This window comes from Equus quagga, chromosome 4 (genome assembly GCF_021613505.1).
Source record: "Equus quagga isolate Etosha38 chromosome 4, UCLA_HA_Equagga_1.0, whole genome shotgun sequence".
Classification (NCBI taxonomy): domain Eukaryota; kingdom Metazoa; phylum Chordata; class Mammalia; order Perissodactyla; family Equidae; genus Equus; species Equus quagga.
The window spans coordinates 80,216,372-80,243,775 of NC_060270.1; the positions used below are offsets into that span (position 1 = coordinate 80,216,372).

The 27,404-nt window shown below is 41.1% G+C and overlaps 1 protein-coding gene across 1 annotated transcript in view; it reads right to left on the reverse strand.

The window, feature by feature from the left end:
- The window catches only part of DARS1 (aspartyl-tRNA synthetase 1), a 58,796-nt gene extending 47,484 nt beyond the window's left edge, over positions 1 to 11,312 (reverse strand). Inside the window, exons 1-3 of the mRNA XM_046659153.1 lie at positions 11,090 to 11,312; positions 8,702 to 8,759; positions 5,549 to 5,641 (exon numbers count right to left, since the gene is read on the reverse strand). Of these exons, the coding sequence (XP_046515109.1) occupies positions 5,549 to 5,641; positions 8,702 to 8,759; positions 11,090 to 11,155 (217 nt within the window). The 5' untranslated portion in view covers positions 11,156 to 11,312. The remainder of the gene's footprint in view (positions 1 to 5,548; positions 5,642 to 8,701; positions 8,760 to 11,089) is intronic.
- Positions 11,313 to 27,404: the final 16,092 nt, after the last annotated feature.

Here is a 27,404-nt window from a genome sequence, read left to right on the forward strand (position 1 = left end):
AAGCATATCATTAAGAGTTAAAAATTTCTCCTTACTCCTATATAAAACACTTGATTTAGGGATGTCATACATAAACCTACTATAAGAAACCTGATCTTAATTTTTAAAAATGTCTCAGACACTGTCCTTAATTTAAGGAAAAAGTACACAGATATTTGCTATACAGCCTTTTTTTTTTTGCATAACAGGATTCTAGTTGTCATACTTTTGACACTACGATTTCGACACTTCCATTTCCTTATGCATGTTTTTGCAGAGTTTTGCTCTACTTGAAATTGCTAGCGTGGGTTGTTTTTCCAAGTCCAGTTTTAAAGTGTCACTACTTCTGGAGTTGAAGTCCATGAACGATTCCAAATAAGTCACATTTATTGACCTAATTTTTCCTATGTAAGACATAGGAAGAAAGGAGTAGCAGCAATCAGGGTTTTGCAAATTCAAAGCACAAGATTTCATTAACTTTTTTGTAATCTACTTCGGCAGAAATCAAAAACACTGACAACCCTTACTGGCAAGGATATGGACAAAGTGGCACTGTCACATATTTGTGGGAGTATAACTGAGTACAGCTTTTTGGGAGGGTTCTCTGGTATCTGAATCTATTAAATATTTGCATACCCTCCAAGCCAGCAATGTCACTTTTAGATATCTATCTTGGATATACTGCCTTATGTAGATCTATAACTAGTATCATGGAAGGATCTGCATGAAACACTGTTAACTGAAAATAAAAAAGTTATTGAACATGTAAAATATTTTATCTATAGAAAATAAGACAAATTAAAACTTACACACATAAAACAAAAAACTGTATGTACATATGTACGTGTGTGTGTTGCATATGTGCATTTAAAGAAATTTTTGGAAAGACTGCACAAATTATTAAGCATTAATATCAAAGATTGGGGCAGAGAACAGGCAGTAGAGAAGAAAAAAGGGAATACTATTTCTGTATTCTTTGAAAAATTCATGTGAAAATATTAATAGATTACTTGGGTAACTTACAGCTTAAACACACACACATAATCTTAAAAACAAAATAGGATTTTCCAATCAAAAATTATGAAAACCAAATTAATGCAAAATTCCAAAAAACATACTATTGAAACTTAACCTAGTCCTACACTAAAAGAATAGCACCCATACCTTTGCCAAATTCAGTTTATTCCAAGAACCCAAAAATGGCTCAACATTAAGAAATCCATTATTGTAAATCATTACAATTACACACAGTTGATTTTTGTTATTTGTGTTATATTCTATAAAGTCACCAGCAACAATGAATTAGCTAATATTATACCAGTGCTCCTGGGAAAAATGCAGGGTTAGGTTCCTGTGAGCCTCTGGTCACAATATTTTCATTAGTCCATCAATATATAACCTTGCTTTGTGTGTGTTTCTGTTTAAAGGCAACTTATTTAATATACATTGTTGATTCATTAACATTGAACTCATGGCCAACAGCAGTATAACTCATGCTTGAACAAAGCTTGTCCAACACACATATTTTCTCTTTAAGGCATATTATAGTTTTCTTGCACTTAGGAACACTAGAAAACACCTCAGCTCTGTGCCTGGAAGACATTTTAAACAGCCAAATCACCAACAAAAAGCACAAAACTGTGAAGAACACGGCATTAAACAGATTGTGAAAAGGATACTTGTTTATAAGAGCTAATACAAGATGGCAGAGCTTTGCTGTGTTTGACCTCAGCTGGGAATGTGTGCATTGGGCAACTCAAACTTTTTGCTACTCTGCACACGCATATGTCTGGTATGTCTGAATGACAGTGAAAGTACAAGTACAGTCGTGTGCCGCATAATGTTTCAGTCAACAAAACTGCATATATAATGGTGGTCCATAAGATTATAATGGAGCCAAAAAATTCCTATCGCCTAGTGACACTGTCGCAAGAGAAAAGGAAACTGCAGGAGAAAAAAACGAAGAAGAACCCCCAAGAAAATTCACAGTGAAGGGTTTAGCAGAAGCTTTTGCAGACCCCAACAAGCTCTTTAAAAAGTTTAAAAACATGGATCACAATATCAAAAGATTTTCATTAATAGGAATGTTCATGGTGCATCTGCTTACAAGCGAATCCATGATAAAAAAAAGAAACAAACCAAGCAAACCACCATGGACATATTTCTGAAAAGAGTGACACCCCCACGAGAGCCTCAGGCAGGGTCCTTCAGGAGGTATTCCAGAAGAAGGCATTGCTACCACAGATGACAGTTTCATGCGTGTTCCTGCTCCTGAAGACCTTTCAGTGGGACAAGATGTGGAGGTGGAAGACAGTGATATTGATGATCCTGACCCTGTGCAGGCCTGGGCTAATGTGTGTGTGTGTGTGTCTTAGCTTAAAAAAAAAAAAAGTTTAAAAAGTAAAAAAAATTTAAAAATTTTAAAAGTAGAAAAAAGCTTATAGAATAATGAAAGAAAATATTTTTGTACAGCTGTACACTGTGTATTTTAAGCTAAGTGTTATTACCAAATAGTCAAAAAGCTAAAAAAATTTATAAAGTAAAAAAGTTACAGTTAGCTACAGTTATTACTGAAGAAAGAAAAACTTGTTTTTAAATAAATTTAGCGTAGACTAAGTATACAGTGTTTACAAAGTCCACAGCAGTGCACGGGGATGTCCTAGGCCTTCACACTCACTCACCACTCACTCCCCCAGAGCAACTTCCAGTCCTACAAGCTCCTTTCATGGTAAGTGCTCTGTATAGGTGTACCATTTTTTTCTCTTTTATGCCATATTTTTACCGTGCCTTTTCTATGTTTAGACACACAAATACTTACCACTGTGTTACAACTGCCCACAGTATTCAGTACAGAAACATGCTGTACAGGGTTGTAGCCTAGGAGCAATAGGCTATCCCATACATTTTAGCAACCAGGTGAATTTGCAAATATACAATCCATGAATAATGAGGATCAACTGTATTTTTAGTTTTTTATTATATGGAAAATTTCAAACAAACACAAAAGCAGAGAGAATAGTATAATGAACCTCTCAATCCACTCAACACAATTATATTTTGAGGGAAAAAAATTGCTGGAAAAAGCTCTGATAAAATTTAACATCAATTCTTGGTAACAGAAAACTTGGACTAGAAGAAAGCTTCTTTTAATCTACTTTTTAAATTTTGGCACTGTTGTCTAGTGACATTTTATGCAGAACACCTAAAGTCATAAAATAACTCATCAGGAGTAAGATAAACATTTGAAAGAAAGGGACGAAATGATCCTTTCTTATAAATGATACCAATGTCTACCTATAATCCCCAGGTATTTCAATAATTATCAACTCTTGCTGTTCTTGTTTTAGCTTTACCCCAATCCACTAATCCCTCAAATCCTGTACAACTTTGAAGCAAACCCCAGCCACATTACTTCATTTGTACATAATTCAGTATGGATCCCTAAGAAATAAGATCTTCTTAAAAATAATGTTACATTTCTATTATCTCAATGAAAAGAAATGAACAATTTTTTAACATCAAATATCCAGTAAATATTTAAATTCCCAACAGTCTCAGGTGTACCCTTTTTTTCTGTATATTTAAACTAGGATCCCAATAAGTGACTGGTTGAGAGATACTGTAAATCCATTTTAATCTACAGGTTCCCCCTCCCTTTTCAATTTATTTGTTGAAGAGACCAGGTTATTTCTGCCCAGTAGTCTTCCATAATCTAGATTTTACTGATTGCATCCCAATTGTCATAACGTGCTCCTTTTTCTGCTGTTTTTCCTCTAACTTGGTAGTTAGATCTAAAGGCTTAATGAGATTCAGGTACAATTTTTTTGGGCAAGACTATTTTATTGGGTGGTATTCTTTCAGGAAGAGACATAAAATATTTTTGATGGTCTCTCTACTGTGTCGTTAGCAATCACTGATGATCAATGCCTAGATAACTTCCTAGGGGCAAAATGGTGATGTTCTAACATTCCTTTTTGATTTTATTGGCTGGAATACTTCTCCAGAGACACTTCCCCACATCTACCATTTGATTAGCCAGTGATATACAATTCATACAGAAATGATACTTTCATTTACTTGTTCAAAATAATGAGCTTATCCCATTGGCGACCAACTGGGTCTTCCATTTGTTTGCCTTACCATTATTATAAACTTATGGATTTAAACATATCTGATGCGTCTCAATTCACTGCAGTTATCCTTACTGATACTCAGGGTGTTCCATTTTTGGGATGGGTGTAAAGGGAAGTACTCTTGGTTCAGACTTACATGTAGCAGGCACTCTATCTTTTAATTTGCTAAATAACTATGTTTAGGAAACAAAGTGCCTAGTTTGAACAGAACAAAGGCTCCCAGTCTAACGGGAGAAAGAAAAATAAATTAAGGATTACAATACGTTGTGACTACCTATTGGTAGAATAAATGGCCCAATCTTTCAGGAAGGCAAAAAAGTTAAAACTCTATCAGTATTCTCCTCAAAGTCCATCAGTATTTATCTATTTGGGGGGAGGATATTGGAAGAATAGACAAACTCTTACTAGTAGTAATCCAGAGAGAGATATGTATAAAACGTTGGAATTTTAAAAATAATGGGCCTATATAATTCTATAAGTATTTTCAAACACAATGTAAGAAATGCTACAACATAGAATGTATTAAATACCATAGAAGCAATAACTGTGCCAGGGAGACGGTGTCTTAGAAAGCTTCTGGATTCTGTTCGTATTCCACCAACGACTACGAGAAGTTGGGCAAGGAGCTTTACCATTCTGAGCCTCAGTCTCCTCATTTATAAAGTGGAACAGCAATGTCGGTTCTGCCTACTTCACAAATTTGTAGGAATGATCAAATGTGAAAATGTTTGCGAAAAGTATAAAGTTACAAATGAATACAAGGGTCATTAATATTTTTAGACAATTCTGAATACTAGGCAAGGACAATTTTCCATAAGGAACTGAGGTTTGTCTAAACTACCCTAATCGTTCTTCTCTATTGTTAATGCTAAATTCTTAGCACTGTCCAATAGAATTTCTACAACAATAAAAAGATTCCGTATTTGTGCTGTCTGTCCAATACGGGAGCAGCTAGCCACTATGGCTATTAAGCTCTCAAAATCCAGTTAGGGACGGAGCTATTCAATTTTAATTTAAATTTTAATAGCTACATGTAGCCAGTGGCTGCTGTACTGGACAACCCAGTCTTACAGCCTTCTCTCTCTCCCACCTCTCTATCTAAATATTAGAATATTAACAAATGAAAAGCTTCTCAAAAACATTATTCTTTCAAAATACTAAACTTTGGAGAGATGTAAAAAAGTACCTTAAACTACCAGAAAAGTACCTTAAAGTCTTAAACTGCATCTTAGTCTTTAAGGTCAAATTATTTTTAAGGATATCTTATAAGAACCTAAAACCATATTAACCACAGACTAATACTTTACAGTGATTTAAGAAAGAAAACAGGCGTTTCTGTTTTGTTTTTAAAGATTTACTTTGGTCTGTGAGGAATCTGCAAAACAAAAACTTCAGAGTCCTTATCCAAAGGGCTTTAATCATTAAATCAATCCTACCTTTAGCTCTGCTTGTATGAACTCTTGCACGCACCCAAACAACTTCATCAGCTTTTTTTACTGTCAAGTTGCTAACTCGAACCAAAACTCGATCTGCAGCAAATAAGGGAAAAATTTTGTAACTAATAATTTACAAAAAGATCATAATTATTTTGGTTTGATAGCTAGCATAAGTACTTGCTATTATCTTAAATAATTTTCAGTCTCTGACAATACCTTCTTTTCTATCACCCTCCATGTGCAATTTGCCTCAAGTTTTGTGAATTGTACTTTCTAAATGTATCTCTAAAATCTATCCAACTCTCTTTCATCTTCATTGCCACCATACCAAACCAAAGTACTATCATCTCTTGCCTAAACTACAGCAATAGCTTTCTAACTGGCAATCCCCTGATCCCCTAATTCAGTCTACATGGGACTCAGAGTTTCAAAATGTAAATCTGCTGAACACTTCAATGACCTATAAGGTCAAATACAGCCTGTCTTCAGCTGCCTTTGCCTAATGGACATGGTATTTTTGCTTGCCTGCCATAGTAGGTAAGTCAGCTAGCCACAGGGTAGGATTCTCTGCTAGGCCTGGAGAGTCATAGTATTCCATTCCCCAGGACAAAGTGACTGCTCCAGGGAAGGGCATGTCACTCAAACTGAGCTAATCAAAGTCCTCCTCTGGGACATAATAATATTGAGATACTAGAAATGAAGCTCTCTTCCCTGGGGTTGCTGACTTGAGATGGTGTAAGCCCATGGCTACAGCCACCACCTTTCCTACTACCTGAGTTTGTAGGATGAGAGAATGAAGCAAATAACCTAAAGGAAGCAGAGCCAAGAAGTGGAGACAGAAAGCCCTGAAGATGCTGCTTGAGCCTCTAGATCCAATCATGCCTTACGCCATTTCACACTTTGTTTCCTATAGTTATATGAGCCAATAAATTTCCCCTTTGGCTGTAAGTGAGCCCCAACAATTATTCCCCCCAATACTAATAACAAAGTATTATATCCATATTGGGTCCCCCAAACAGCAAAACTGTAACAAAACAACTATTATATGAAGGTAGTGATATGAGGCATTCATGATCCAGAAATCATTTCGTTATCATTTTAAATATGCAATAATTTTAATATCAGAGAAAATAACAAGTATTAATTAAAAACATAGTAATAAACATGACATCACAACATCAAGAGTAATGAAAGATCTCTATTCTCAAAGATTATGTGGCCTAATTGTAACCAAATCTGTCCATATCACATGCAACAAAACCTAGTTACTACAATACTAAAAATACCTTTGAGTGTGATATTATAATGAAATCAGATTATATTTTACCTGCTATGTCTAAATGTATTTATAATTTGTCTCTTGAAGCAAAGATGCATCTTAGAGAGAATATGATGTACAGGAAAATACCATGGTTCTCATTGCCAAAAGGAAAGAGAATGAATGAAGGATTTTTAAGCCAATGGACATCACAAGAGAATTTCTGCCAAACACTGCCAATGGATCTTAGAGTTAAGCCAACTTCCAAGTCTGCTGTGTAAACTCAGGCAAGACAAAGTGTGAAGAGACAAGACAGACAAAGCAGCATAAAATTTTAAAAGACAGATTTGAAAATGCCAAGACTGAAAAAGCAAATGACTTACTAACTAGGAATCAAAACACAAAACCAAATGAAACGGAACATAAATCTAAGAGTAGACTTATAAATAAATGTCATGATAACGGTAATTTTACTATCACTTTGGAAAAGAAAGAGTAATGGCCCTTCTTTCAGGTGGCATTCTAATTAGCATAGAGGTTCTCAACCTTTAACATATCCACATGTACTTGGGGCACGCGTCACACTCCCACCAATATGACTGACTGAGGCAGTGATCAATGGCAGCAGGGTTTCAGTTCGAAAAACTACTGTCTCCTCCACACTTGTAGGTCACTAGCATTAGAATAAAGGAATTTGCAGAAATAGAAGCAGATGGCAAAAGAAACTTTATGTTGAGTAAAGCATTAGAATTTTAGCAGAATAAAACCAAAAGCAGAATTTTACTGTTATGTTACTATAATCAGAGTACACACATAGTTTATCTTTCCCTCTGGTGGGGAGAGCTGGTGAATAGAAGACAGTGGTCTGGATTTGCCAGCCAAACGGTAACAGTAATTATGGCAGTGAGTGATTGGGGCGTACGTAAGAGAATGAAACGTCAGTGAGCTTCTTTGTGTTAGAGCTCAAGGAACTACACTTCAGGAAGACACCTAAGCTGGAAAAAAGTCTCAAATGACCCCTCCTGCTTGTCCTGGCAGGGAAATGTCATCTTCTATATCATATTGCTTGTATCCTATTTTATACTCAACTATTTCACTTCATCTTTATCTTTTGGAAATGGTCTATTTTTAGCAAACTATTTTAGTCTTTATTTTTCACACTTTTCCAACAAAGTTGAGAAGGAAAAGTAATTTTGTGATCATGAAATAAATTGAATCCAAAATAAGGATAAAACGGACCTGGAGGTCTATCATAGCCAAAACATAAAATTCATAGGCAGGCCTCTAAATTAGAAGTACTTAGTAGTTCCAATGCACCTCAACTTAAAGGTCTAATTTAGGGTGTCCACCAAAATAAAAATGTCTGTTAAATAGTTGAGTAAGATAAATCTGTTGAAATTATACATAAAAAAATAGAAATAAAAGCCAAATATTTACAAATAGAAAAACCTACAGGTTTGAGAGAAATAATTAATATGTGACAAGTCAACTTCGAAGGAATTTAATAAAGTCAAGGGTGAAAAGGATATAGCTTCATAAAGCATGCAAAAAGGTAGCATATGATGAAGGCAGTTATTATTAACCATTCTTTTATCTCCTAGGCCAGAGTTAACATCTTAGTTAAATCTTTTACCTAATCACATAGGAATATCTTTTTAACATAATTTACCGTTTAAAATATACTTATTTAACGTATCTTCTTCCTTTTCTAGATTAAGGACCCTAAACTGACAATGTTTATTTAGAGTTATGGCATCTGCTTCGGTTATTAACGTCATTTAAGCTTTTCAGAGTTATGCCTTTAGTTACGCCAACCTTGCTTAAAACTTCATGAAGAGTTTTCCTGGAATTAGAAAGGAAAAAAGAACCTTATTTATTATCACATAACTACTAACCTGGTTTTTCCTGTGATTGTATCATTGAAGATACTCCGTATCTTTCTTTAGCAAAATCCTGCAAAAAAATGTTTTTGCATTATGATTTTTTATTTAAACACTAATGGCACAGTAAACACAAAAATACAAGTAATAGATATAAAAATGAATTCATTGCAACTTTCAGGACCACGTCATTAACTCAGAAAGACGGTAGTTTTAAAGTGGGGAAATGTGTCCTGTCATTTACACACGTTCTCTGTAGAAAAAGGATAAGCACTCAGTTTCTGGTTAGTTTTGAAGATCACCACTCCTGGACGGATATACCATACATAATAGCACTCTCAGAAAAAAATTAACGCACATGTACAACACATCTCAACTACCTTCTTCAAAAAGGATATTAAACTACTTCAAAGCAGGGATATAAATTTCCTCCATGAAGGGAGTAGGATGAAGTACCACAGTTTTATTAACTTCCTATTACAGGAAGAGATGTTCAAAGAGAAGCAACGTTTCTGGGTAAGCTTTCTGAGCTCCAGATGTTCACAGTTTTTAGAAATTGGAGATGTTGGATATAAGCTAACTACAACTTTCCTTTTGTAAAACACGATAAAAAAATTCACCAGCTTCCTGTCTCTAAAAACCAGCCTCAGCATACCAGGTTGCAAGTGGTTCAACACTGACAGTATCAAATTTCTTGTTAGAGATTTAAAGTCTGGAACAGGAAAGAGGGGACCTAGTGTCCAGACTATTATTAACAAACTATACTTACTAAATAGCTAAGTGGCCTTTTACTTTAATCTCCCTTTACCTCTAAAATGATCTCTTATGAACCTTCTAGCTATAAAGTGACGTTAACACTGCCACAATGTCTACCTTATATCTAGCCATTGTGTTTACACCTCACTTATCACTTGGGTACTAATACACCCAAGTGATATCTTGTATCTAGACCTTCGCTATTTGCAAGGGGTCACTGCTATATATTTATCAGATCAAGAATACATAAAAATAATTTTTTTAGGGCCAGCCCTGTGGCCGGGTGGTTAAGGTCATGCGCTCTGCTTCGGTGGCCCAGGGTTTTGCTGGCTAAGATCCTGGGCACGGACATGGCACCACTCATCAGGCCACGGTGAGGTGGCATCCCACATGCCACAACTGGAAGGACCCACAACTAAAATATACAACTATGTATTGGGGGGGATTTGGGGAGCAAAAGCAGCAAAAAAAAAAAAAAAAAAAGATTGGCAACAGTTGTTAGCTCAGGTGCCAATCTTTAAAAAAAAAGATAACTTTTTTAGTTTTTACCAAGGAACTTTAAGGTGTTTTGACACAATTAGTTTCTATCACTCTACAGCTATCTCTTGGAATCCTCCCCTTTAGATATGGATTTGATTTGTTTATACCAAAATAACCGACAACACATTAAGGTGCTTACTGAGCTATTTTTTTTGTGTTTTTTTTGCCAATGAAAAAAAAATACACCTTAAAGATAAAGATAACCCCAGCCCTAGTAGAAAGGTAAGTCACACAATGTAGCATGAGAAAGCATAAGCAGTTACACTGTGTGAACAGAAAAAAAAGGGGTCATTTATTAATACTGATCATGTATCAACAACCCTTATTCCATCTCATATTCTTCTGATAACCCATTCCTCACGTAGCCCATCACAAATTCATAATTCCGCAATAGAAAAACAGCCCGGTAGAGATTAAGGCTCAATTTTACTACAGCACACAACTTGTAGGATGGTTTCAAACTTTCTTTCCTGAAAAGCACTGAAGGACCAGTGGGTGTTATGAATTACCCACATGATTTTGGGTCACTTCATCTCAGATGCATCCTCTGCAGACTTCCCTATCTACCTCACTGGGTCACTGAGAGAAAGGAAATAATGACAAGCGTTCTTTAAAGGTGTCACATGGAAAACGATCATGAAACATACTAGCAGATCGTTTTACGAAGTACTGTCACTCTTTGCAAATAGGAACAGGAGGGCTGAGCAAAAATCCATTACTCGTGGACGCTAAAATTTTCCGGGTAGCATGGCGGATTACGTGAGGGACGTGCCTAACCCAGGGAGGCTTAAGTGTGACCCCGCCACTCCCACTTTCGGGGCAGTTGACGCTTCACGTCCACCCCATCCCGGGGACACGCTTCTTGAAAGCCAGGCCTCCCAGGCGCCCCCGTGAGAAATGAGACGCGGAGTGGGTCTGGCCACGTTGCTGGCGCAAGAGCCCTGGAGGCCCGGTGACGGCTCTCGGCGCCCAGACCCTAGGCCCGCGGCCTGCAGACCAAGCGCCGACAGGGACCCCCAGGCAGGGCCCCGCTCACCCTACGCCCTCCCTCAGCGCAGTCCGGCCCCGGGGTCTGTCCTCCCAGGCCCTGGGAAGGAGGAAACCCACTTCCGCCGCGTCCATGATCTCCCGCGGCTTCTCCTGACTCTTGCGGCTGGCGTCGGCGCTGGGCATCGGGACAACTGGACCGGGCAGCGGTCACCACCCTCCCTCGCAGGCTTCCGTAGGGCAGACCCAAGGGGCTTCTCCCTCCAGCACAGTCTCCGCCCTCCCGGAACTCCAGATACAGCACACGCGCTCGGACTCCGCGTGGAGGGTCAGCTCTGGAAAGATCGCGAGAACCGCAGCTCTCTCGAGATCCCGGAGCGGTGTAAGGAGGACTGCGGCGCGCCGCCGTCTCCTCCGCTTGCCCCGCCTCTGTGCTGTTCGCCGGGAGTTGGAGGGAATCCCCGGGACTTCGTTATAGTCTCCTGGGATTGGCTCTAAGGGGGCGGGGGCGGTGGCGGAGGCGGGGGGGGGGGGGGGGGGGGGGGGTGCCGGTGTACCAGAGGGCGCGTGATGGAACTCCGTTGCTTTTTAGCTGTATGCCAAGTAGGACTTCTGCTCTGTTCTCTCTTCGTGTTTATCGAGCCCTCCTGGCTTTAACCGCAGGCTATTCGCTAAAACACCCACCCAAGCTCAGGCCTCGGCTTTTCAAACTTCCTTGGGCTTCCCGGCCCTCGCTTTCCCCAGCGGCGGTGTAGCTGCCTGGGATCATAGGAGACCTCTTCACAACCTGCTGCTCTGTGCATTGGGACACAGGAGAGCTGGGTTACAGGCATTTGGCGTACTAAGGTAGGATTGGGTACCGGTACCCAAGTGGTAAGTGACGTGTAAACACAATGGCAACCCCCGCCCCCCCACACACAGTTGCACCGGTTGCCTCGACCTGTTGCTTTGGTAGAGGCAGTGCATGGTGTTGGTTGTCCGATGGATCTCCCATCTCCAAAGGAATCTCCCCAGGTTAGCAGCTCAGTTAGCAGCTTTTTTAAAGAAAAAAATGTCATTCATAAGCCTTTCATCGCAGTTGAAAGTAATTTGGGGGCTTGGTTAAATACTATCTCCCTGTTAGACTTCTTTGCACTCCATGAAGTTTTAACGCTCTCTGTAGTGTCTTAGCCTGGCACAAAGTGGCACAGTTAATACTTGTTAAGGAGTGCAGGTAGACTCCAGTGCAGGTGAAGGGTTCTGGAGGCTACGTCGTTCAGGTCCTTGGATAAAATAGAAGAAAGACATGGTCCCTGCCCTTGTGTGTGAAGTAGAGGCAGGGGTGCTATGAAAGTTTCTTTGAGGGCATTCACCTCAGGCTTCCCCGAGGAAGCGATACTTCAGCTAAAATCTAAAGCAGGAATAGGAGTCAGCCAGGTGAAGAGGGGCCAAAAGAATATTCCAGGCAGAGGGGGTTAGGGAGAGAAAGATCATGGCTCAGTTTTCAATGTAGTGCATATGAGATGCATTTGAGACATTCAAGGGGAGATGTCCAGGTAACCACTGGCCTTGTGGGGTCTGGAGCATAGAAGAGAGGTCTGGGTTACAGGTCAAGATGAGTAAGACGCCAACAGGTAGGTAATTGAAGCCCTGGACTAGGGAAGAAAACGTTCCAAGAAGAGAGTGTTAACATTGTCAGCTGCTGCGTAGACCTCAAGTAAGATGATGACTGAAACATATTTGTTGAATTTGGCAACATAGAGGTCATTGGTGTTCTTATAGAGCCTGTTGATGGTAAAGTAAGGGAGTCAGAATGAGCTGAGAAGTGAGTGACAGTGAAGAAATGAGAATAAAAGTCATTTTAGTAAACCTTTATGTAGTGCTTACGGTGTGCCAAACGCAGTGGTCAGTGTTTTACATATACTCGTTTAATTCTTACACCAGCATTATCAGAGAGAGAATGCTATCATCTTGTTTTACATATGGGGGAATTGGTACATAGAGAGGGGAAGTAATTTGCCCTTGGTCTCAGAGTCATTAAATGATGTATTTCAATTCAGGTAGTGTGGTGCCAGAATCCATGTTCTTAACTACTATACTTTGCTTTCTTTCCTGTCTTCAGGAGACAATGAGAAGACTGGATGTGAGGGGAAGGGAAAATGTAGATGGTAGCTAATGGGGAATAAGTCAAGTGAAGCTTCTTTTAAGAGAGAGACTCGAATGCATTTAAAAACTGATGGGAAGGATCATGAAAAAGAAGATGAATATGCAAGACAGAGAAGGATTGAGAGATGGTGTAAGATTTTTTTTTTTTTATAAGGGAGAGATAAGGTTCAAAGAACAGGAGGTTGGACAAAGGGAAGTGGGAGAGTTCCGCTATCACAACTGGAGGAGAGGAGGCTAGGACAGTTGTAGTTGTTTGGTTTCAGGAAAATGAGAGAACTTCCATTTGATGACTTCTGTTTTCTGCAGAGAAAGCAGCTAAGTCATGAATGATGGGGTTAGGGGTTCGAGGGAAGGGAGAAAAGAGAGATTGAGGAGAATGGAAAAGGTTAAAATAGTTCTAGAGGTGCTGTGGTATTTGGTATTATTTCTGGGCATAAAGGAGCCAGTTGGTATGGGATCATGAGTTGGTCATGGAAGTGAGACTCCTCCAGTAGCACATGGCTGGTCTGGTGCAGTCACATGGAGGCAAACAGTTGCTTCACTCAGTGTGAAGTTTTGGTGCTGATGCTGCTCAGCAGAAGGGAGCCCAAAATAGATCTGTCTTGAGTAGCCGTACATATGCTATACACATCAGGTGAATGAGAAGGAAATTTTTACGTGTAATTTGAAAGTCAAACCAATGTTGGGCAAATTAATTTATCCTTAAATCAGGATGGAGGAAAGGACAGAGGTTCAAATAGTTGATTGTGGTTATCCAGAGAGATAGGTCATGCTGAAATTTGAGGAGTAAAGTTTGAAGAAAAGGAGTAAGATTTTATTCCACATGTAATTGATCAATGATTATAAGCATCTACTTTATGCCAACCATTGTGCCAGGAAAAAAGCCTTGTGATTCTCCTAGAACAGAAGGGCATGAAAGGCCATCTCCCACTCTCTTCCTTATCTCCCCCAAGAGGCTGTCTGATGAGGTCTGGGACTGTCTGCCACCCCCTCCCACCAATGTAGCTGCACAATGTAAAATTGCGTAGCTGGAGTCTAGAAGTGGCTCCTCACCAACAAGGGTCCCATAACTCACATTGCAGGCATCTGGCCCTTTTTGCTGTAGTGTCGTCCTTTTTGGTGTAGGACAAGGATCACGGGGAGCTGGCACCTTTGGCTTATTCTTTTCATTGTTGAAGTAAGTAACAAACCATCTAAATCTAAAAGTGGCTTGTTATATCTTTACTGATGGAGTCAGTCGGGCTTGACCTTGGTCTTGCTTGTCTTGTGTGTTCCTGTCTGGCCAGGAGCCAGCGTGGGATTCTGCCAACTACCAAATGTGTCCATTCCAAACTGTACCTGTAGGGACCAGGAAAATGACTATGTGAAGGCCCCCATAGACCTATTCTAGGTGTTGTTGTTAAGAGGTTTGAAGCACAGTTGTGATTCCTGATCCTTTGTATGTGATTCTTTTTCCCTTGGAAAAAAGAAGGTTGTAGGATATCTATCTGCTAAGTAAGTTACTGCTAGTCCTTCTCTTTGTTCCTAATGCTCTGGAATTTCACAATGTGTACCATCCTATGAGTCTAAATTCACCATTGTGCTAGACACTCATGTTACTTTGTTCTGGGGCATTTTCTTGAAAAGTTTCTTTGATGATTCTCTCCCTTTCATTTTCTCTCTGCTCTCTTACTTAAATTCTGACTATTCAAATGTTGGCCTTTCTGAGGTGGTCTTCTAATTTTCTTATCATTTCCATTTTCCATCTCCTTGCCTTTTTGGACTGCTTTTGGGAGATTTCTTCAGCTTTATCTCCTAATCTTTCGTTTGAGATTTTCTCATTTCTGCCATCATGTTTATAATTTCCCAAGCACTTTTGTTTTCTCTGAAGGGTCCTTTTAAAGAATAGCATCCTGGGGCTGGCCCCATGGCCGAGTGGTTAAGTTCACACGCTCTGCTGCAGGCGGCCCAGTGTTTCGTTGGTTTGAATCCTGGGTGCAGACATGGCACTGCTCATCAAACCACGCTGAGGCGGCGTCCCACATGCCACAACTAGAAGGACCCACAACGAAGAATATACAACTATGTACCGGGCGGCTTTGGGGAGAAAAAGGAAAAGATAAAATCTTTAAAAAAAAAAAAAAAGGAATAGCATCCTGATCTTTTTACATGAGTGCAAGATCTTATCTTTCTGAGCATGTTAATATGGTGATTGGGGGGGAGGGGTGGTAATTTTAAAAATATTCTCTCTGCATAGCCCATTTCTTACAAGTTGCTTTTTGTTTGTTTTTGGTCTCTGTCTTCCATGTTGGAGACTCACCACGGCTGTCTGGTGAATCCTTATTTATTTTATTTTTTTCTGTATATTGTTGTTTTAACATCTTTTTTTGGGCGAATCCTCGATTGTCTGCTTATGTTAAAAGTGGGGACTAAAAAGCTAGTTAGAAGCTCTGAGCACTGGGATGGGGTTTGTTAATTCTGAGTTTTACTGTACAATGATCTCCTTGGGCCATTTGATGGGCAACCCCAGGTGTCAGTATCTTTAGATCTTTTCCCCTGGCTGGTCAGATTGTTCAGGAAGAGACTCTCCTAGTCTCCTGCCTGAAAAGTAAAGGCCTGCCAGTATTTGGGGAATATTTAGCATTCAACATACCTTTGGTGACTGACTAGCCCTCATTTTGGGACAGTACCCAGTTCCTAAAGTCAAGGACCCTCCTTGTACCTTCTCCAGAGAATGTGTCGCGTCAGATGGGAGAGGACTCTTGTCGAAAGAGTGGAGAAGGGAGGGATGCAGAGAACAGACTTCTCGTGCAGCTTTCCACAAATACTCCTTCTTACAACTTCCACTCCACACCTCCATTTCCAGAGGTACTTGGTGCTGCTTGTCTTGAGTTTTTTGAGGTTTCTATGGGATCAATTAGCTTTCCTGACTGCTACCTAAGGATTCAGCTTTTCATATCTGCAAAGTTGGTTACCACTGGTCTGTCTGCTCTCCAGCTTCCCACATTTTGTGGGTGTTGTTTCCCCTTCTGCTCTCCCATCTTCTTGATTGTAGTTTTTCTAAGATTAGCGGCAGGAGCAAAACTGGATCTGCCGTCTTAGCACAGAAGTCACTTTTCATGTTTTGTTTTATATGTGTCAGCATACACGAGGCTTTTAGCAGGTGACTTGTACTTACTATGATGAACACCAGTGCTCATTCATTCTTTCAACAAGTATTTATTTATTTATTTATTTATTTTTATTATTATTATTTTTATTTTTTTAAAGATTGGCGCCTGGGCTAACAACTGTTGCCAATTTTTTTTTTTCTGCTTTATCTCCCCAATCCCTGCTGTACATAGTTGTATATCTTAGTTGCAGGTCCTTCTAGTTGTGGGATGTGGGACACCGCCTCAATGTCGCCTGATGAGCTGTGCCACGTCCGCACCCAGGATCCGAACCCTGGGCCGCCGCAGCGGAGCGTGTGAACTTAACCACTCGGCCACGGAGCTGGCCCCCGTCAACAAGTATTTGTTGAGTGAGTGCCAACTATGTGCCAGGCATTAGTCTAGGCATTTGGGATACATCAGGGAACAAAGTAGATAAAGATCCTAGCTCTTGTGGCTCTTATCTTTTAGAGAAGGAGGCAGATGATAAATAATAGATGTAATACGTAAATTATGTAACATGTTAGAAAGTGATAGAAAGAAAAAGTAGAGCAAGGTAAGGGGAGTGGGGAGTGTGGGAGGGCAGGAGGGTGGGGTGGGATGCAGTATTAAATATGCTGGTCAGGGTAGGCCTCATTGAGAAAGTGACGTTTGAAGATTTGAAAGCAGTAAGAGATGTGGCCATGTGTATATCTGAGGAAGGGCATTCCTAGCAGGGGAAAAGCCAGTGCAAAGGCTTTAAGGTAAGAGGAACAAGGCCAACACTGTATATAATAGAGTAATGTCTTCAGGGCCTCTAAAGTGTAGGACTAAATGAGTCCAACTTGCCAAGCTATTTTTTTAAATTGTGATTTAGAAAACTACATAATATAAAATTTACCCCCCTAACCTTTTTAAAGCATACTGTTTAGTAGTGTCAACTATATTCACATGGTTGCATAACAGATCTGTAGAACTTTTTCATCTTGCAAAACTGAAACTATACTCATCAAACAACTCACCATTTCTCCCTGCCCCAGCCCCTGACAACCATCATTCTGCTCTCTGTTTTCATGATTTTGCGTACTCTAGATATTTCACATAAGTGGAATCATACGGTATTCGTTCTGTTGTGAATTGCCAAGCTTTTTGAGTTCTTGTATTGCAAATTTGTTCTGGCTCTTCTAGCTGTCTTTCTTTCAGCTATTACTTCCTCATGCCTGCATGTAATTCATATCTACCACCCCCTATTTACCAGCTGAATCAGATAGGATGCCTTTGGCTGCAAGGAAGAGAAACCCTGACTCAGACTGTTTTAAACAGTCAAGGAACATATTGCTCACATAGTACAGAGTTTAGAGAAAGGGAGAGTTCAGGTTTGGTTGATCCAGCTGTTCAGCAATGTCATCAAAGACTAAGCAGTTCTTTCTCTCAGCTCTGCCGGCTTCATCCTCAGGCTGGTAGCAAGATGGCTGCAGCTAATTCAGTCATCACATCCAGTCATGACGACATCAGGGAAGGAAAGAGACACCCTAGTTTCTTGTTCTTGTCTCTTAGACACAGAAACCTTTCCTCAAAATCCCTGCATAAGGCTTTCCTTCACATCTCATTGGGCAGAATTAGATCAGATGCCTGTGCCTGAACCAGTTATTGGGATGAGTTGGGAGTGTTGCCTCCATGGAAGCACATGGATGCATTGGAGAGAGGTGGATACCTAAATAAAATCAGATTCTGTTAGAAAGGAGGACGGGGAAAATGGATGCTGAGTAGGACAGTTGTGATACTGTGGTATAGTAAGAAATATATGTTTGGTCTTTATCTCTGGTTCCTGGCAAAGAACTTCTAGGGGCCAGCCTGGTGGCCCTGCGGTTAAGTTCGCATGTTCCGCTTTGGTGGCCCAGGGTTCACGGGTTCAGATGCCAGGTGTGGATATGGCACCACTTGGCAAGCCATGCTGTGGCAGGCATCCCACATATAAAGTAGAGGAAGATGGGCAGGGATGTTAGCTCAGGGCTAATCTTCCTGAAAAACTCAAAAAAAAAAAAAAAAAAAAAAAACTTCTAAAACCCTTGGAATTTCCTAAGTGATAGAGGTGATAGGAGTGTCTTTTGTTATTCATAACAAGCACCTTTCAACCACACTTGAGTTTACATTAATGAGATGATTGGTGGCTGAAAGCCCCTAGATAACTCCAGGATGTGGACTGGTTGCCAGAGAAACCAACAGTGTGATCAGAGGGTTGGAACTTTCAGCCCCACCCCCACCTGCATCCCTGACCTCTGGGGAGGGAAGATGGGCTGGAGATTGAGTTAATCACCAATGGCCAATGAGCTAATAGATCATACCTATGTAATGGAACCTCCATAAAAACCCTAAATGAGGGGGTCCAGACAGCTTCTGGGTTGGTGAACACATCCATGTGCCGGGAGGGTCATGTAACCCAAACTCTGGCGACAGAAGCTCCTTGTGCTCAGGATCCTTCTGGACCTTGCCCTGTGTACCTCTTCATCTGGCTGTTCAATTGTATCCTTTATAATAAAAGAGTAATAGTAAGTAAAATGCTTCCCTGAGTTCTGTGAGCCATTATAGCAAATTATCAAAACTGAGGAGGAGGTCATGGAAACCCCTGATTTGTAGCCAAGTCAGACCCAAGTGTGGGTAACCTGGGAACTGTAGGGGAGGAGGACATTTCCTCTCCCCAAATGTGGGTTCGTCTGGCCGGAGAACGAATTAAATTCACATGAGACAGAATAGCAAGAGAAAATTAAACAAAGCTTTATGAGGAACCATGGCCCGGGGCCTTTCTTCCCGAAGGAAGGGCACCGAAGAAGTGGGGTGCACATAGTGGTTATATACCCCCAAATGGGGTGTTTCACATGTGATTGAAATGTCCCTCCCACAATAGTCACAAGATTGCCCTGTCGGCACAGTGCTTGATGGACACAGCAGGCAGTGGTCTGCTATCTCGGTGGGTGCAGCAGGAGGCAAGTGGATTGTCTGGAGCTGGGTGGTCACAGGTGAGCGCAGCAATCAGTTCCTAGCCTAAGGAAAGATGCTTAATCCTTAAAGAAATGCCAAAGTTGGGAGGGGTAGGGAAGTCAGTTACAGGAAGTTACCAGACTAGCACAATAAAATGCAGATTTTAAGTCCTTGTCTTTGGTATTGATTAAGAGTTTTTGGAGAGAAGGTCATCTCCTTTCTTCTTCCTGGTACAGAGAGGGAGTCACCTTTTACAGATAGAGATTTACCTTACAAATGTAAATGTGTCCTAACAAAGGGCAAGTTCCATTCCTCAGAGCCTCCTTGCCTGTCCCAGTTTATCAAAAGCAATGAGCCTCAAATAATCCTGATGCCAAAGAGACATATCTTGGGGTGGCCATTTCCAGGTCCCCACAGAACCAAGTATTTTTAACTGGTGTCTGAAGTGGGAGCAGTCTTGTGGAACTGAGCCCATAACTTGTTGGGTCTGCACTGACTCCAGATAGTTAGTGTCGGAATTGAATTGACTTGCAGGACACCCAGTTGGTGTCTGCAGGGAAATGGAGAATTGCTTGGTATGGAAAACCCATACGTTTATGATGAGGAATTTTAGGCTGCTTAATTTTAAAACGGTTTATGATGAGGATTTTAGGCTGGTTACTTTTAAAACTACAAATGAGAAGGAGGCTCCGAGGACTGGAATTTTGCTTACCCTTTTGAGAGACATTTGCGTTTGTGAAGGAAGGGGGGATGACCTTGTCGGGACCTGAAATTGGCCACCCGAAGATATGTCTCTTTGGCATCAGGATTGTTTTGGGCTGATTGCTTTCGATAAACTGCGGGAAGGAGGCTCTGGGGAATGGAACTTGCCCTTGTTGGGACACATTTACATTTGTAAGGTAAATCTCTATCTGTAAAAGGTGCCTCCCTCTCTGTACCAGGAAGAAGAGGAGAGATGACCTTGTCCCTAGAAGCTCTTAATGGGGAAGGCAAGAACTTAAGTTGGTTGCTGTCTGTCAATCTCATATAACTGGTTTAGGGTGGTGGCGTCTAACCTTTCTAACCTTTACTTAATCCGATTTGATTCTTGTCTAAAAGTCATGGGATCACCCAATGACCAGACCCCACCTGCACTGATACCATTTTAACTTTTTTTCATGTTCTTTCCTTTGTCTTGTAAAGAGATGAATCATATACCTATGCCTTAAATTTAGCCCTAACCCTCAACTCGGGGCAGCAGCAGGAGCTCTGACTGCCCGTGGGTCCTGTCCCCACGCACCAGCTCTGCCTGCCCATGGGTCCTGTCTCCAGGCCAGCGGGGGCAGCAGCAGCGGCCCTGCCTGCCCATGGGCCCTGTCCCCATGCTATTCTATTGTCTAAATAAAAGAGCACTACTGCCAGATCTTGAGAGTCCAAGAAATCTTTCTTTCGACTCCTCAGCTCACCGACCCCGCATCACACTTGGTGTCAGAAGTGTTATGAGTAGAAACAGATAATAGTAGTAATAATGAAGCCCAGAGTGTCAGCTACACTATGTGATTTGAGGAAAGTCATTAAACATCTCTGATCCTCAATCTTTTCGAGAAAATGAAGATAATGGTATTTTTCTCATGTGATGATTAAATGACATAATAATTGAAAGGAGAAAACATGCATAAAACCACCCAGGACAGTCCATGGCACATAGTATTTCCTATTCCAGTAGTTCTGCAATTGTGGTCCCTGGACCAATAGTATCGACATCAGCATCACCTGGTGGTATGGGCTGAGTTGTCTCATTCCTCCCCCACAATTCATATGTTGAAGTCCTAACCCCAGGTACCTCAGAATGTGACTGTATTTGGAGATAGGGTCTTTAAAGGGGTAGTTAAATGAAAATGGCGTCAGTAGTGTGGGCCCTAATCCAATATGACTGGTGTCCTTCTAAGAAGAGGAGATTAGGACACAGACACACACAGAAGGATGACAGGGAGAAGACAGCCTTCTGCAAGCCAAGCAGACAGGCCTCAACAGAAACCTACTCTGCCTACACCTTGATCTCAGATTTGAAGCTTCCAGAACTGTGAGAAAATAAATTTCTGTTAAGCTCCCCAGTCTGTGGTACTCTTATGGCTGCCTGAGCAGACTAGTACTGCTGGGAACCTGTTAGAAGTATAGAGTCTCTGGCCCCATCCCAGACCTAGAGTCAGAAACTCTGAGGGTGGAGCTCAGCACCCTGTGTTTTACAAGCCCTTTAGATGATGCTGATACACATTCAAGTCTGAGAAGGGCTGGCCTAGTTTTTAAAGTGCAGGAACCTGAGCAGCCTGGGTTCATATCCCAGCTCTACCACTTAGTGGCTGTGTGATTTTGGGACTTTTAAAACCTCTCTGTGTTTCAGTCTCCTCATCCGTAAAATGGATATAACCTAGTCCTTAGCTCTTGGGTTGCTATGGTGATGAGTCCATCCAGATAGAATTTAGAACAGTGCTTGGTGCATAGTTAATGCTCATCAAGTGTAAACTATTATTATAGTAGGTAACATGTAAATGTTGAATCTAAGTCTCATTTTAAATGGTCGGGTTTGGAAAAAGAGACAGTAGCCAAGTTTATTGGAATTATTTGTAAAGTGAGGGCCTGGGGACTCCCCTGAGTAAAGTGGAATGCTCCAATCCCTATTACAGCTGCTTGAAACACTTCTTTTACTCCCTTCCTGGTTTATGATTGTGATGTGGAAAATGCAGATGGGGCCAAGTTCTTTGGAGTTTATGCAAATAACACATAGCACACATTGTTATGTTGCTCTTCATCCTCTGAGAAGGCCCATTGTCATCAATTCTATATCCTGTTCCCATGGGAACTTTACCTTTTTCTCCTCTTCACATTCTGTTCTTGATGGATTGTCTAGTTTCTCACTTAGACAACTTATCCTCTTCCCCTCATGGCTCGTTTAAAACCACCTTCTATTTTAAAAAAAAAAGTTTCCCATCGAGGCGTCTAGATACTCATTTCCCTTGTTTTTCACTTGCCTTCCATCTGAGGAGATTCCAATTGTTTTACAGTGTGCAGCTGCCACTAGAAACTAATGATATTTTCACTGAGCAAGTTGCATTTCCAAGACTTGTTTCTGTATATTTGATTGTCTTCAGTATTTTATGTGAGTTGTAAACACACTGGGTAGAAACAACTCAATAAATGACAAACAGTAAAATGAATAATAAAAAGTTACAGTCTCATAAAAGGAGAGTGAGTGGGACCCCTCTCCCAAATAGAGGTAAGCCAGGAATATCAGTATGTGATGAAAATGCTGGCTAGCTACTTTACCTTAAAATATTCTTTCAGTCACAAACTTGTTTTTATAACCTTCCCCTGCAGTACACAGTTTGCTTTCCCTTCTACTTACCTTCTTAATCACTCTAGGAAACATAACCATTCGTTTATCATCTAGGCCCCAATCTTGGTGTCATTTCTTACTGCTTTTTCTTCTCCCCAACACTGAAAAATCTGCCCAAATCTTTCTGCTATTGCCTTTTTAACATTATCCATCTCTAACTTATCTCAAAGACCAGACTTTCTACAATTGTGTGGAACTGGAGAGTTCAGGGTAAATAATAATCCATTTGCTAGATTATCTCCAATCTTTTTTGTAATTCCATATATGACCGTAGCCACATCCAGAAATTCTATAAAGGCCTTTAAACGCCCTCCCTGCAATAAACTGACATGTAAAATACAAAGCAAATGTAAAGTATATGCCACTTTTAAAAGAATTGTACATGATCCAGGAGCTGGGGGAAGATCAAAATCTCAGTAATAATAATTACAGGACTCCATGGGCCTCTTGTTGTCTGACTTTTCCTATCCATTATTCAGGTGCCTTTTTGTTGTTTTCTGCTTTGTTCACTTTAACATAATATCCTTCAGTTTTTCACTATTAAGCTCACCACTGTCACTATTCAGGGAGAATGTGGTTTTATCATCTACCTTTTCTTTAAGAAAAAGTTTTTACTTTTAGAAATGCTCTTCACTGATAATTATTTTCTCCAACTTAATGTCCTTTATCTATTCTCAATGTTCCTGAATATGCCTTTAGACCCAAAGGAATTATTTTCCATATTCTAAAGAATAACCCTGCTAAAGTCATGTATAAACAGGTTATGCTAAATTAAAACACTTAATGCCATTTACCTCTTCATTTTATTAGGTAACTCTGTGATCCAAACTTAGATTGGTCTTCCTAATTGAGTCACCCAATCCAAATGTTTTTAAGAAAATCTAGTCCCTCCCTATTCCCTGAGCTGTGGCAGATCAGGTTTCTAAAGGCAGCTGCAACAATATCTCCCATCCTGTATGTTCTTTTGCAATGTGACCATGCTACTCCCTCCTCAAGAAGTAGAGTTTATTTTCACTCCCTTTCAATCTAGACTGGCCAGTGATCTAGTTTGACCAACAGGATGCAGCAGAAATGATGTTCTGCAACCTTCAAGATTGGGCCTTAAGAATCTGCAGCTTCTGCCTTCAAGTCTTGAAATGTTCTTTTTTGGAACCAGCTGCCATCCTGTGAGGAAACCCAAGAAGCCATAGGAAGAGTCCTCATGGAAGAAAACCAAAGACATTGGCCAACAGCCCCAGCTGAGCTCCCAGCTGGGATGTGAAAGAGGCCATTTTGGATGTTCCAGCCAACTCAGGACTCTTGCTGACACTCTATGAACTAGAACTGCCTGATCAGCCCATAGAAATATGAGGAATAATCAATTGCTGCTGTTTTAAGCCACTACATTTTGAGATGGTTTGCAATGCAGCAATACCTAACTGGACTACTACGGCTTCACTCATCTTGTTTTTGAGGCCTTGCACCAAGTTCAGCTGCATGCCTCACCACCCTCAGACCTCTGCAAGGAAGTATGACATTTTCTGGGTCTTCACAATCTCCTTCTAGGCTCCATCGACAAAATAGTTCACCCTTCAGTGATTCTGAAAATGGCCAAATGATAATCATAATACTTATTAAGACCTTTTTAACGCTTGTGAGGTGCCAGGCACAGTTTTAAGTGTAATGTATTTATTAATATATTTAATCTAGAACAACTTTTTGAGCTAGCTATTATTATTATCCTCATTTTTACCGATGGGAAAACCAAGGCACAGAGAGGTGAATTAACTTGTATAAAGTCCAACAGCAGGTGGTGGAATCACCATCAGAACCCAAGCATCAGATTACAGAGCCACATGCTTAGCCGCTGCGATGTACTGCCTCTCATAAATAATGCCTCAGATTCATCGGGTTAATCCTAAAGTGACTGAGGTGAGTGGTGTTTCTTTCGCTTATGTCACTTGATCCTCTTAGTTTAGTTAAGAAAGTTCTTTAAGGCTTTGATTGCCTCACTCATTTGTCCAAGGTTCTGGGCTGTGTCCCATGCTACCACTTACCTTTAGAAAAACCTAATGTTAGAAGAGTCTAAATGCTTGACTATTTCTACATTCACAGTTTGGGGTAGGATAGAGCGTTTGCCCGGTTTCTCCAGGTTCTTCCTCCCTGTGGGGCCACCGCAGAGGGCAGCAGAGTGACAGGCAGGCAGTGACCCGGAGGAGGAGCAGAGAAGGAGAGCTGGCCGAGAGGACCTAGGCGGGGCCGGCGTGGGGCTGAGCTCTTTACACGTGCTCTGGACCGCGGATGAGAGCCGGGCGGGAGCGCAGCACAAAGTCCCGGTGCCACTTGCCAACTAGACTCCCGCCTGCAGGTCCCTCCTAGGCAGCCTTCTAGAGATGTCACTCCAAAGGGGTGTGATTTTGCTTTAAGTAGCCTTAAAGCCCTTCTGCTTCCTATCTGCCTGATAACTGCCTCAGGAACTCTGAGGGAAATAAAAAAACTAATTATAAAATTCGATAGGTTGGCATTCTCATGCTGTATTCAGAGCAAAGCCTTTGGAGACAGACAGTCCTGGGGTCAGAGCCCCATCTCTGCTGCTTAATTGCTGTGTGGCTTTGGAAGAGTACTTTCTTCTCTGAACCTCAACATCCTTAGCTGTAGAACCAGTTAGGGCTATTTACCTTGTGTGGTTGTCGTGGGGCATAAATAAGTCCTATAGGGAAAGCTTGTGGACTCATGTACCAAGCAACCATCAGGGTACCTATTATTTACATGCACAGTATGTGTTGGACTCCTGTATAACCAGGAATTACCATGTGGCCTTAGAGTATAAGCTGCAAAGCGTGGAGCTGGTGTTTCATGCTATACTATAGAATGTTTGCTCAGGAAAAAGACAACCACCACAATCTAGTTTAGAAAAATACAATCTTTTAAACCCTTCCCTTTTTACTTTCATCCCTTAAATGCTTTAGAGATATGTGGTATGAAACTGACTTCTATAAATTTAAAAAGTATCTAAGTCTCGATTGCATGTTCTTAATCTGAGGTTTAGTGGTTTCCCTGAGTCCATGACCCCCTGGAAATGATCTGCAACATTTTGTGTGTCCACATGTATGTGCGTTTTTTTAGGGGGAGATGATTCATAATTATCAACAGACTCTCAAAAGGGTCTGTGCCTAGACAAAAGACTAAAAAACTCTAATATAGAAACAACCTTTTAAATCTTCTACTGAAAGTAACTTGGAGGCCTTCCCTGACTTAAGACAAAGCAGGCACAGCTTTGGAAAGCGCTGGAAGTGGATCTCATCTTTCAGCCAAGGCCCAGTCTCTTTTCCCCAGGGTCTTCCTAAGAGAGTGGGAGGCTGAGGGTGCCCACTGGTACAGGTAACGCTGTAAAGACAGGACCACGTGGATGGAGAGGTGTTGCCTTCCCTAATTACAGCTGACAAAGACCAAAGCCCAAACTCAGCTGCACCTTCTGTCCCTAGGAAGTCACTTATGGAACAGACCTGTAATTAGGGTTTGCTACCTGAAACATAATTCTCAGGATGACGAATATCTAAATTACATCCCCAGACACATACCTGATGGCCATAAAGGGGCGGGTGGTATTCTTCAGCCAGTGGGGATTAATAAATGAGGATGATATCACTCAGAATCTCACAGGGGCAGGTGTCCAAGAGGCCCTTTTGGCTCCTGCACTGGGGCCCGACAGCCCACGCACTGGGCGCCGTCATTTGTGCCTGTGGGACAGAATCCGCACAAAGCAGAAGTGGCCACATCAGCATTTTGGGATTTCAGGTCAGCTTCTCTTATCCACAGACCCTCTCCCCCAGACTGTAAGGATGATTCAGCTAATTGATTCCACTTTATTTTTAAAGAACATGATTGTTGGTGTATAAACTAAATGAAAATATAGTCCTGGGGGAGGGGACTTACAGTGATTTAAGAGTTCAATGAACGATGACTGATTTTGCAATTGTTTTTATTACATCTGTTTAATTAATAGATAGTTTGTGAATTACGGAGTATACAATGTAAGATTTGTGGACTGCTTCAGGGAAACATTTCTGATCCGTGTAAATAAATTGAGATGAATGGTGGGTGCACCTGTTCCTAGCCTGTCCCGGGAATATTTGAAACTCTTGCACAGGATGAACGTCTGTTGGTGTCAGTGTGACAATAACAAAGCTGGCGCTGGGGTCAGGAAGTCTTTGGTGGGCGGGGAGCCACTGTCTGCAGCCAGAGCCTAGCCCGGCTGTGTGTTGTGATGCCCATCAACCAGGAAAGGGAGTCTAAGGTTTCCAATGATTTTCCCCCTTCACAAAGCTGTTGTAAAGTAAAGTACAAATCCTTCCTGAATGTTCCTAGCTTTCCTTCCTTTAGGAAGTTTTCAGTCAATGGGAAACAAAGCCTTATTCAAAGGATTAAAGCCGTAGTCATTCTATTGTTTACCGCTTCAATAATGCGGCTTTCCTTCCACAGACAAAATTTTCAATTCACAAATCATCTAAAAAACAGGAAACTTTTGGGAAACACGTGCTTATGATAACAAGGGATCTATCGTGCGGTATAGAAGTTTACACAAAGAGGCATCCGATTTTATTTAAAATTTTTTTGACTGTGCTGCGCGTCTGGATGCATTCTAGGAAGAGTATTCCTTAAAAGAAAAAGCCATACAGCTTATAACATAAAAGTAATCAGTTCGCACCCCCGTCTGCAGTCTCCAGAAGGGGGAGGAGTGGAGAGGTGGGGGAGCAGATTCTGGCTGTGTTTTCAAGGCTGCGCTCCAGGCAACACTGCAGAGGCAACAGGCATCTGCAATACCCTCTTCTCCCTGCTGTCCTTAGTCCTC